At 37.4% G+C, this 12,771-nt stretch overlaps 1 protein-coding gene across 4 annotated transcripts in view; it reads left to right on the top strand.

The window, feature by feature from the left end:
• LOC132830314 (vascular endothelial zinc finger 1-like) overlaps positions 1-12,050 on the top strand; it is a 42,481-nt gene extending 30,431 nt beyond the window's left edge. The window contains exons 5-6 of one of the 4 annotated variants that reach the window (XM_060847909.1): positions 1,311-1,505; positions 10,185-12,050. In XM_060847909.1, the coding sequence (XP_060703892.1) occupies positions 1,311-1,505; positions 10,185-10,300 (311 nt within the window). In that variant the 3' untranslated portion in view covers positions 10,301-12,050. Of the gene's footprint in view, positions 1-1,310; positions 1,506-7,797; positions 8,039-10,184 lie in introns of all 4 variants that reach the window. The other 3 variants (XM_060847911.1, XM_060847910.1, XM_060847912.1) reach the window with 3 other exon arrangements.
• Positions 12,051-12,771: the final 721 nt, after the last annotated feature.

Below are 12,771 nucleotides of genomic sequence, written 5' to 3'. Positions count from 1 at the left end.
GGTACAGCACTGTACAAATCAAGAAATTCCTAAGTTATTTCTGTTCTTCCTGCTGAATTAGCTAACCATTTGTTTAATTTTGTAAGGCCATGGCAATTGGTCTTAATGTGTACTAAACTAAGGAAGAAGAAAGAAAAATGTACTTGTCAGCTCTTGATAGCTATTCAGTGTGCTGCACACTCAAGTTTGCAAATATATACCTATCACAGTTTGATAACCTGTCCCCATTCACTTCTCTGCCCTAAAATATGAAGGATGGCAACTGGAAGGGAAGACTGGAAAGCTCATGGCAGAGCCAAATCCTCCTGCATGCTGACTCTGATCAGATGGTACTTATCTTAAAAACCCAATCACTGTCTCTAATGAATTATACTCACTTTCCTACAACCAATCTAAAACCGACAGATTTCTCTTTTCAAGTGTACTTCTCCAGCAATTTTCCAATCAAATCACGAAGATTTGAAACATTACTGCAAATGCAATTTAAGTTTTCCCACCTAAAATCATCAGGCCTTAAGATGTATCTCATTCCTCCATTATAATTGTTTTTAACCTGTTTTAAGTCCGCAAAGTACTTAATTTGCATGTTGTTTCATTGTTGTTTCCTGATCCTAGTTACAGAATTGTTCCACCTTTTGGTAATGTCCCTTATGTTATTAAATTGTAATTTGCAGAGTTTGTTTTCAAGCTTCTGCCTTATTTCCCACAGATGGCAATAATGGCTACTAGGATATACTTCCACACACATCATTTGACAGATTTTTCCAAATGGTCATTCTTCTTATGTAAGCTTGGACATTCAGTGTCTGAACAGGCTGTTCATTTGTGCCAGACATTGCACTTGAGCCCAATTCTATATTCGTCAGGCACTTGTCAGTCAACTGTTGATCATGAGTGGGATTGCTAGCCATTTTTCTCTCCAACTCTCCCCAACTTCCTAGTTCAGGATCAGTAAGTTTTGACATAGCTGCATGAATGTTATAAATGCTTTGATGATAAGGTTACTTGCCGACTCCGTTTTAAAATGATTGTGCTGCTGTATTGTGCAATTTTATGCAATAAGAGGCAGTTTAATGAACGAAATATTGGGTAATAGCTGATAATGCTTTTTTTATGCAAACAACTGAATAAGGTTTCTAAAGAATGTTGCATGTAATTTTGTAATGTAATCTTGAAATGTCTTGTGATGAAAAGTGTTAAGTTTGAGTTTTATCTGAACAAAGTCAGTCAGACTTTTAATGTCCCAGATTCATGGATATGGAGGTGTTTGTGCTTATTTTTTATCACCTGAAATCCCTATTTTTGTGTAGGTTTTACCACCGCTGCCTACCTTCGGGTCCATGCTCGAAATCACCATGGTGTCCATTACAAGTCTCAAAGATTTGTGTGTGATCAATGCGGCTTGCAGTGTCAGTCCCACAATCATCTGATAGGCCACAAGAAAAGTCACATGGGAGAGACCCCAACTTCCAGTGCCCCCTCTGTGGCAGCAGTAGCTTTAAAAGGCAAGCATCTCCTTAACCTGAACCTGGAGAATGCTCCACTCCTACCAGGTCATTTTGTAGCTAAAGTCTTCCCTTCTATTGGGATTCTTACATCTTGAGGATATTGTGGAGTTGGGAGTGTGGGGTTGGAGGGGAGGTGGTGTAGAGTAGTTTAAGTTATATATTTAATTAGAGATACAGGTCTTAAACTTTCCAAAGGAGAGTTTCATTTTAACGTAATGAGAGTGATGCAGATCTGAAATACAGTAAATGTGCTGGAGCCATAGAGAAATTTTAAAATCATTTATTTAATCGTTGTGTAAATATCAGAAACCATTTAAGCTTTGCATTCTTGCTAATTCCAAAAGGATTGGATTGCAGAGTTTACTTTAAATCTCAAATGATCCACCATCTCTTTGAGATAAATTTGTAATTTATGAAAATAATCCTCCAGTTATATAGAGCATTAGCTTCAGAATTGAGAGATTTGCTGTCCTGTATCTCAGATTTGGTATTAACCCTTTACAGTCTTGAACTTAAAGTAATATACAATCTTGCTGACCTCTTGGCTTATAACTGGTGATTACGTGAAAGCAGCATGACCTCAAGCTGCTGAAAACTCAACAGAAAAATGCTTCTACTGAAAAATTGATGTCTTTCTATCTCTGCATTTACTTAAAACCTAGTTTTAAGTAAATTATTAGTGCTGACCACTAACAAGAACTCTTGAGTAGAGCCCTTTTATGTACTTAGTTGATGATATTACCTTTCAGTCAGTGAATGACTCTGATAATATGTCCTCAATAAGCTATCAAATATATAAGGATAAGTCCATTACATTGAAAACTTTTCCAAAGTAATTAGTTAACAATTATTACCACATACCATACTTCGACAAACAATGTACACTGAGACTAATACAGTACAGAACAAGCACTAGATTATCAGTCGTTTTGATGAGCTGTCGATCCAAATTTCTTGCTCAAGTAGAATATTTAAAAACAAGCGTAAGACAATATTCAGATAGGAGGGTGGAGATCTCCAAGTGTCCTGCTAGTATTTCTCTTCCAACTCTCACTAAAACTGGTTGTCATCTTTCATGTATTTGAGGATAAGGGGTTTGCTGTCTGCTAATTACCTGCTACATTTTCTTACACGCAAGTGGGTACATTTGAAAAGCAATAACTTTTTATTAAGTTATTTGGGATCTTCTGAATTATTTCTTCTTTCACTGGTACTGAGTTAATCTTAAATAAGCATTTAAAATAAGTTCCAGTAACTAAAGGATGTTGTTCACATTGAATTTCTGAAATTGTCTGCATATGTCAAGCTCTTCAGTCAAGCCTGGTTCTGTTTTAACACTAAACTCTGCATTCTAAGGTGAGGGATCAAGTTCCACTTTAGGGCTTGATCATTTGAGGAAGGAATTGTATTCTTTGTAAGATGTAATACCAAGTCCCTAGCTCCAAGTATCTGTCATTCAGATGATGTTTTATATCCCAGCATTCAAATGTGAATGTTTTCTAGTGTGTACCACTGGTAAAACTGATGAGTTCTGTCATTACCTATGGTGGAATCTTGTGTGCAAAATGACCACTTAGCTTTTTAAAAATAATAATTGTTTTGAGATTGCATTTGTGTTTCTGAGAACTAGAGTGAGGTGCTACATAATTTCTTTCACAACCAGAAATATTAGACATCCTTGGACTTGTAATTAGTTATTTTGGTAAGATGGGATTTTATAGTTTCACAGTTGAATGGCATCCTATTTTTAAGTGTCTGTTAACGGTGAATATTTTAGTTTAAAGCTACAAGTCTCCTTAGTGTTTCAGATTCAGAGCTGCAAAATCTTTAATTTAAAAGCTTCTTTAAGGACGAGGAGATGCTATAACCTCTCTGAAGCATCTACTATAAGATTATAATTGAATAGTTGATAAGAATGTAATAGGCTTTGGGGGTTACCCTTTTATTGGTGAATCGCCTGCTTATAACACTCTGGCAAAGTTCATACAAAAAGAATGACCACCTTGAGCAAAATACTGAGAAATGGCCATTCAAGAAAGATCAAAAGAAGCGTAATAGAAATTGGTCGCAGCCAGGTTCATAGTTCCTTGAAAGTGGAGTCACAGGTAGACAGGGTAGCGAAGATAATGATTGGTATGCTTTCCTTTATTGGTCAGAGCATTGAGTAGAGGAGTTGGGAGGTAACATTGAGGCTGTACAGGACATTGTAAGGCCACTTTTGGAATATTGTGTGCAGCTCTGATTTCCTTCCTATCGGAAGGATGTTATGCAACTGGAAAAGATTCAAAAACAATTTACAAGGATGTTGCCAGGGTTGGAGGGTTTGAGCTACAGGGAGAAGCTGAATAGGCTGGAGCTGTTTTCCCTGGAGCGTTGAAGCTGAGGGGTGAGCTTGTAGAGGTTTATAAAATCATGAGGGGCATGGCAAGGGTGAATAGAAAAGGTTTTTTTTTCCCTGGGTTGGGGGCATTCAGAACTAGAGAGTATAAGATTAGGGTGAGGGGAGAAAGGTTCCTTTTAAATCTAAGGGGCAACTTTTTCACACTGACAGTGTTGCATGTATGGAATGAGTTGCCAGAGGAAGTGATGGATGCTAGTACAATTACACCATTTAAAAGGCATCTAGAAGAGTACATGAAGAGGAGGTGTTTAGAGGGATATAGATCAAGTGCTGGAAGATGGGGCTAGATTAATTTAGGATATCTGTTCGGCATGGATGAGTTGGACTGAAGGATCTGTTTCTGTGTAGTACATCTCCATGACTCCATAAGTGATTTGAATTCACTTTTGGGACATCTGTTCCTTTGGTGTATCAAATTCAATGATCTAATGCATTCAGTATTTCGCTGCGGTTCCTAATGCCCATTAAGCAAGGAACCTATGATCTTCACCCAGTCTGGCCTGTCTGTAATTGCAAAACCTCAGCAATGTGGTTGCCCTCTAACACAGCCTAGCAAGCCACTCAGTTCTACTCAGACCACTGTGACAAGGGCAGTGATTCAAGAAGGTAGTACACTAACACCTTGAGAGTATTTGGAAGTTGGTAATATATATTAGTCATGCCAATGAAAACCATATCCCATGTGTGATTGAATAACAAAAATTACACATCTCCTGATCCAGTCCTTCTCATATTCTGTTAGAAATTTTGAAGAAGGAAATCAATCCTCCTTTACCTTCTGAGTATATTGATATTAATGTCGATACCACTTTTGCTCTATGCACTTAAAAACTCAAGTATCAGAGGGCTTAGTAATTGAAACTGGCACATGACCTCCATGATTGTAAAAGAGTGTATGTGACAGATTTGGGACTATCCAAAAATGGAATAATATAGCTTGAGAAAGTTATCCAGTGTTGGGTACCTTTGTTCAAATGGCAATTTGTGAGACTAAATTCTGTACGTTGATAACTGCTGCAAATGTGTTGCTGGTCAAAGCACAGCAGGCCAGGCAGCATCTCAGGAATAGAGAATTCGACGTTTCGAGCATAAGCCCTTCATCAGGAATAAGAGAGAGAGAGCCAAGCAGGCTAAGATAAAAGGTAGGGAGGAGGGACTAGGGGGAGGGGCGATGGAGGTGGGATAGGTGGAAGGAGGTCAAGGTGAGGGTGATAGGCCGGAGTGGGGGGGGGGCGGAGAGGTCAGGAAGAGGATTGCAGGTTAGGAGGGCGGTGCTGAGTTGAGGGAACCGACTGAGACAAGGTGGGGGGAGGGGAAATGAGGAAACTGGAGAAATCTGAATTCATACCTTGTGGTTGGAGGGTTCCCAGGCGGAAGATGAGGCGCTCCTCCTCCAGCCATCGTGTTGTTGTGTTCTGCCAGTGGAGGAGTCCAAGGACCTGCATGTCCTCGGTGGAGTGGGAGGGAGAGTTAAAGTGTTGAGCCACGGGGTGATTGGGTTGGTTGGTTCGGGCGGCCCGGAGGTGTTCTCTGAAGCGTTCCGCAAGTAAGCGGCCTGTCTCACCAATATAGAGGAGGCCACATCGGGTGCAGCGGATGCCTATCCACTGTTATAGCATCACCAGCTTTCACAGCTCTCTGGGCATGAGGACCTACGTAGAACCTGGGCGAGCATTCTGACCACAGCTCTTAACAGCAGGGGCTCGTGTCACATTTCATCATCCTACACATCCTTAAGCTTTTTCTAGTTGGACATTGTTGAATACTGTTCCACAGAATTATGGAATTCTGTAGCAGTCTGGGAGGTCATTCATCTAATCACATGTATTTTAGATTAAGCATCATTCAATGCCCTGCCACCAATGCCTTTTTACCCTGTCAATTTTCAAACTTTCAATAACTACTGTCTACTTTTTAAAAGCTTTGAATTCTACTACCACTATTTTCATGTTATAAAATTTCTCCCATCTTCACTTCCCATCTTTAAATCTTTCATGGGAAATTTAAAATTATATACCTTTGTTACCACTCACTAGCAATCATTTTCCCTGTTTACTAATTACTCTTAACCTTACTTTTGTGCAAAAAACCCTGGATTAATTTTTTTCTCATAATCATAAACTCTTATCCCTGATATCATCTTAGCAATGCTTTCTACAGGTGTGACGTTTTAATTCTAAGTAGAATGCCCCAAAAATTAGCCCTTAGACCAATTCTGGTCTAAATGGTGACTTTTGTTAGATGTAACATTAAACCTTTGAACTTGATGCTTCTGTTCATAAAGGATGTGATCTTGTGCTTTTCACATTATGAGTGGAACTCCTTTTAGTTGCATAATTCTGCTTAATCTTTAGACTAAATGCATATCAGACTGTTTAAGTACCATCTGCTGTTTTGCACCGTTGGCATATACTAGTGTTAAAATTTGAATGGCCAACAGTATTATGGTGCAGTATATTTGAGTTTGAACATAAAAATGCTGTTGAGCAATGAGATGGTGATTTACCCACCTCATTTTCCTTATGGTGTCTTGCCAATCTCTGCAATCCTAATTGAGAAAAACTGAGAGGAAAGATTTGCCACACACAGGAGTGCACTTAACAGCCACAGAGAAGCCTGAGGGCTGATCACTTACTTACAGTGTGGCTGTTGAGATGGTGGTCAAAATTGATGTCGTGTAATATGTTGTCTGATAGGACTGAAGAAGGCATTCAATTTTGGATTGGCACACTGTGCTTTCATTTCTGGGCATTGATTTTAGAATCCACCCTGGATTGATTAGAATGGAAGGCTTTATTTCTCTTGTGGTCATAAAGATCCTACATGAAATAATTTCATACAATCTCATCACAGTTCCTTGTGGGTTTCAAATAGCAGTAGGGAACTGCTCAGAATTTGACACTTCAGCAACGATGGTCAATGAGTTTTTTTCCAAAACTGGAACAGAGTACGGGTGACTTTACCTTGATGTTGCATCAGATTTGGAGTGCTTAATGCAAGGAGCTAAAATTGGGGTCAGGTGGTTGGTTTAATGAAAACACTTGAAATTGCAGCTATTTAAAGTAGCAGTCTTGCTTTAGTTTCAGGCTGTATGCCTGTAAAAGAATATTGAGGCAGAAGTAAAATTGTGGGATGAAGTTGTTCTTGAAGTTTAAAACTATGCTGTAACACAGCAGTCCTGCAAAATGCCAAACTCATGGGCAGGAGCAAAAATTGCTATGAGCTATTGAAAATGTGGTCAGTTACTGAGTTTTAACTTTGCTACTGATGATTCACTAAAACTTAACTAATTTTGATTAAAATGGCAACATTATAATCTGTCAATATCCTGTCATCGGCTAACTCAAAGGAGCAAAAGCAAAAACACTTACGAGGTTTTTGATAACCAGGGACTACCTGTGGTTTTAAAGAAAATTCAACCATCTGCTAAATTTGTACAATGGATGTTGGTGCTCTTTCGCTCATAGACTGTAAAGTGTTAAGTTACTTGGGAGTACTTTTGATAAGATTTTATCTAATGCAAGGCTTCAAAAGTGTCCTGGGAGTGGCAGCGTTGTCCTGGTGTGAATATGTTGTGTACTAATCTATGTATTTTATTTTTCTGTAGAATGTGTTTTTATTAATATCTAGGTTTTATATTTGATAACTACTCTGTGGCAAGGAATCTTTTATTAGAGTTAAAGATTGGTCTGTTTCAGGGTTGGCACATTTGATTTCATGCACTTTTACCTCAAATGCTGTCCAGTAAACATTTGAACTCTAGCTCGAAATTTCCATTCACTGACGAGAGATGCAGACATTACAACTTAAAATTTTTGCTGCTTATTTTGTTAGTATTATGACAAACCTTAATAGTTTCAACTGCCTGAGTTTGCTTTTTTAATTTAGATTTTCCTCCCATGGATGCCACTTTTTCCCTCGCATCCCCCTTCAGGGGAGGACTTCACTACAGCTACTGTCAATGCCACTCCACAATTGGCCAGCAGGAAACGCAATTGAAATGGGGAGAGTTGGATCCTGCCTGCTTTCCTGCCACCTCACCCCACCTGACATGGAATGCCTTGCTACTGCGTGGCGCTTCATCTAGCAGCCCAGTTGAGAACTGACAAAACTTACCAAACTGAGGCAAGTGAGTTGGAGTGACAGGCAGCCTTGGGACTCAAAACTTGCAAGCTCCGTTTGCAAGGCTATTGGGTTGCCTGTGGTCTTTTGTTTAAGAGGGGGGGGAAGTGAACTTACAGAAAGATTGAGGGGTTATAGCTGGCAGTGTTCCTGCTAATACTGCTTAATGATGTGCATTTCAGTGGCATTTAATAAATTTGAGGGGAAACTGCTGGTTGTTTACCTTACTATGATAGTATCTGCCCAGCATTTCCGTTTGAGAGATCCCTGTGCCAACTTCATTAATTGCTAAATTTTACTTTTATATTTTTATTTGAATTATTCAATGGAGATTTCTTTGACACAATTTCAATTTCTGTTAGTTTGATCAGTTACAAATCTGTCTAAATTCTGATTTGCTAGTTTTTACTCAGCTACTTCTATTTTTTTAAAAAAGTGTAACTATCAATCTCCATGGTGTTGCACGGGATGGTCAAACAAGTCTTCAGGTGAATCAGAAGTTGATGTGGGTAATTGGAGCACGGTATGCAGCTGTAATTCAGTCACCATTTCAAAGTCATCTATTTGATCCTTATTTTTATGTTTCTGTGATAAATGATTGTGCTGCAAAATTCAAAATGCAACGCATTCCAAAAGTATAATTCAAGCGTTACAAGTTTGCATCAGCAATTTTGTTATAAGTGTGCCTGAACATATTTATTACAGAGAAAGTTGATAGGAAATTTGTGCAGGTATATGATTTTTAACATATCATAGATTATACCTTTTTATACCTGCTGATTCATACTAACTCTGGTAAATTGCACTAGTCGCCTCGAGACTTTCATAAGCTCCAAAAAGCTGCAGATCCCCATAACTGTACATGCAACATTACAGAGGAATTTTTTTCTTTATGACCTTTCATAGCAACATCTTTGGGCACCCACTGGTGACTGAAAATAAACTCAGCTGTGTACCTGCTAATAGAATTCAATTGTGAAGTTAGCTGCTGCTGTGATTCTCTTGAACTATTGGGAGTTTCACATCTTTGCCAGTTCCTTTAAAAGGGTTTTTGTTTGATTCAAATATGGGGACAAATGCTGATGAGAAAATGTAGAACGAAAGTTAGTTGTCCTTGTAATTCTTCTAATTCCACCCAATGTTGAACTGTTTCAAGCTTTCAGTGCCCTTTGCAACTCCCTCTTTGTTGCCCCTTCCAATTTTTATTTTGCTTTACCCCAAATAGAAAAGTTTTGTTGTTTAACATCTTTGTTCTATATCTTCATTTACCACAATACCATTAAAAAAATTACCTGACTTTTGAGCTCTCCATGAATGGCTTTTTGGTTGCAAATAACTAACTTATTACTACCCCTAATTTCTTTTACTTCAGTGAATATTACTTAATTTCCTGAAGATTTTGTATTTGTCCCTTATTGACCTAAAAAAAAATTCCACCTTTCCTCTCTTTTATAAAGTTTAACATTAATATGTCATACTGTTCACCCTACCATAATGTTTCGGTATTACAGCTTTATTTTAAGTAACGAAAGCAGTTTACCTAAACTCTAATTATTTATTTATAAATGGTAAAACCATATTGATGAATACCGTTAATAATTCTTAGAGCCCTATTATTAACTGGCACTTTGTGCTAATTACTACTTTCTTGTACAGCTATGTGATATTGATTTCCACTTGTTATGTGCACTGTATCTGAATGGAACTTTTTTTGTGCATAGTTCTGCAAGGACCAATTCCTCAAGACATTTGGAATTGAAATTGTTAAGTGAATGTGAGCTAAACATTTTATTCCAAAATGATAGAAATGTTTGTCAATGGAATTGTGTACATAATGTCAGTTTACTTTTCTGCCAAGCTTTGAATATTCACACTGTTAATCAATATATTTGCATATCTGAAACACTTTACTAGTCTGTTAACTTTAATATTAGTAATGAAAATGCCAAGAAATAGTCTTCATTATTACCAGAATCTAAAATTTAGAAACAAGAACTGTGATGCAAGTCTGTTTATCTTAATTCTGGGATGGAGAAAGAAGACCATCTTTAAATATTTTTATTTTGTATTGTAAAAAGCTTTAAATTTTTAAAGACTACTTGTTTGCTAATTTTTTTTTCACTTTTCTCCTTCAAAATCCTTTATTCTTCCAGACACTGCTGAGGCTTGCCACACTCCAGCACCTGCTGTAAGTCCAATGAATATAGTTAGGCCTGTGGAGAGTGTGCCTTTTCTGTCCCAGGTCTTGCCAACATCTCCACCATGGTGAAAGATATTGGATGCAAGTGCTACTGCGTAAACAGCTGAATTAGGATTTTATTACCCATAGGTATGCTGATGCCTAAAGTGAATTAAACCCAGGATCTTCAGTTAATTCTACCAAGAAGATGAAGAGATGTTGAGCGGTCTTTCTCCAGACAGGGGGAGAAATCAATTTTGTGGTTTTTCTAACTATGTAAAATTATGGTCTAATGTCCAGACTCTGGATTTATTGACTAGTTAAAAGGTAGGTTATACATATTTTTGTGTCATTCCTATACCTCCATCTGGGAATAGGTTGGTCATATGTGCTGAAAAGTGGACACACATGCTAATGTCTAAATACATACAAAGACAAAGTGATTCTATTAATGGATCCCATTCTGTCAGAGCAAGAACACAAAATTAATAAGGCTGAGGAATTGTCTGTCACTTATTTGGTTGCATATCCTCTACTGCTCATTGTTGCATCTGTACCATTTGAACTGACTACACTGGGGAAGGACAGACTTCAAGAAAAATTTAACAGTTCTGAGGTTGAAAACCTGGAATGTGCTGGTATTTGACATGTTACATCATATGTGCGCTTTTCTCAGAACCTGTAAACCCACAAATTATTTCCTATACAAATTAGACTAAAGTTGTAACCTTGTTTTAAAGAATGCTTTGAATCACATTGGTGTTACATTGCACTAGTGTATAAGTTGTTCCCCTATATTAATGAGGGCTGGAAAATGAGCATCAAATATAAGCAGGTGCTGTTTCTTACTGTACTGTTTCTTCTGTGATTATAGTAATTTGGTTTTGCTCTTAAGTTGAAATGTTATAGAAATATTATCTATCTTATGCATTTTATTTTGGTCTTCAAATGTGGAATTTGAGGTTTTTTTAAAGCTGCAATATTAGGATCTTGTTTCTCTGGCAAACATGTATGGAAGTTACTACTTGTCCCGTCTCCACGGACTGTTAATTTTGGATCCAATCAACAGACAATGTTCCTGCACAAAAAATTCATTATGTCACATTAACACTCAGGTGGAAAAGATGGAGAACTTGAACCATGTCAATTAAACCCAGGTTATAAATTAGTTTTCTTTTTAGAAAGGAAGTGGTAATCACAGTTTTAGCATTGCCTCTCCTGAAATTATTAATATCAAGGCAAATGAAAGGGATCATCTCTCAGTTTCTCCAAGATAGTAGTTTGTACAAGTCCCTTGGTATCTCATGTAATTGAAAGTACAGAATCATGACTCTGTATTTGGATTCATCTTTCTGGTTAAATTGCCGAGAAGATCGTTCCTTCAATGCATGCTTTCATTGTGTTAGGTTGCTATTTTGCTTCATGGTGACACTTGCAGAGCCCTCCTAAAACCTATGGAAACTAGTAATTTTACAAATATATTTAAAATATTTTGTGGGTAATTAACCTTTACAAACCAAGAAGAAAGGTGTTGGGTAACGGAGGCAAAAAGAAAGAGGCAGAATTCCCATTCCTGATTTTTATTCAGTTACCTTCAGTAGGGAATATGTGGATTGGGACTAGTGACAATATTGAGCTTGGAAATAGTGTCAAGGTACTCTGTGGTGGGATAATCAGCTGCTGTCCACGGTCGAGGGTCAAACATGAAACTTGGACAATTCACTGAGGTACCAAATGGAATCCATTACCTGCAAGTATATGGCAGTAGGTGTCTTTATCTTATTATCTCCAAGAGAGAAACTTTATAAAGATTAAAAATATCAATTTTTTGAGTTGTGCACTTTATTGAATTGCTCATTTTTCTTTCCATAAGCAATCGATTGAAATATTATTTGGTTTTTGTCATTCTGCCGAGCATATGATATACCAGCTAGTGTAAGAAAAGCATCTGCCCAAGATTTTACTGTTGGATGTTTAATGGCCAGTCTGTGGGATCTAAAGCCAGATGTAACTTTTTATCCCTTTCAATCTTAAATGTCCAGGATTTTGGGAATAATTTCCTAACTAAACATTTCCAAAACACCGCTTAACACAATTCAAGAAATTCTGGTTTCACAGTTTGGCTTTTTACTTTGTTTTTATCTCTTTGGTAATGTTTCTAGTAAGGTACTGTATTAGGTTGCAATTTAATTACAAACCACAGCATTTGGATATCTAACTAGTATCTAATTCTAACACCAAAATTGGACTATATTCATGAACCATGCAATATTGTAACCTATTGTTTAATTTGGCAAAGAACTGATTTGCCTCCTATTTTAATGATCTCAATTCCCATTTATGGAAATTCCCTAACTGAACATTCTCTCAAGTGTACATGTTGTCTCTTCAGTTTACTCACCCATTCCTTTCCATGCTACTGATTTTGAATATCCACAGCTCATAACTATATTTTGATAAATGTACTACATTAGTGAATTTTAATGTCAATTTTACCTTGATTGACATTGTAGTGTATTCCGAATCTGTTTCCTAGCCAAAACAGGGCTTCCTCTAACATC

The sequence above is a fragment of the Hemiscyllium ocellatum genome, chromosome 31 (assembly GCF_020745735.1).
Source record: "Hemiscyllium ocellatum isolate sHemOce1 chromosome 31, sHemOce1.pat.X.cur, whole genome shotgun sequence".
NCBI lineage: Eukaryota > Metazoa > Chordata > Chondrichthyes > Orectolobiformes > Hemiscylliidae > Hemiscyllium > Hemiscyllium ocellatum.
Note: the sequence above shows the minus strand (reverse complement) of the source record. Positions and strands in the feature narration are given on the sequence as shown.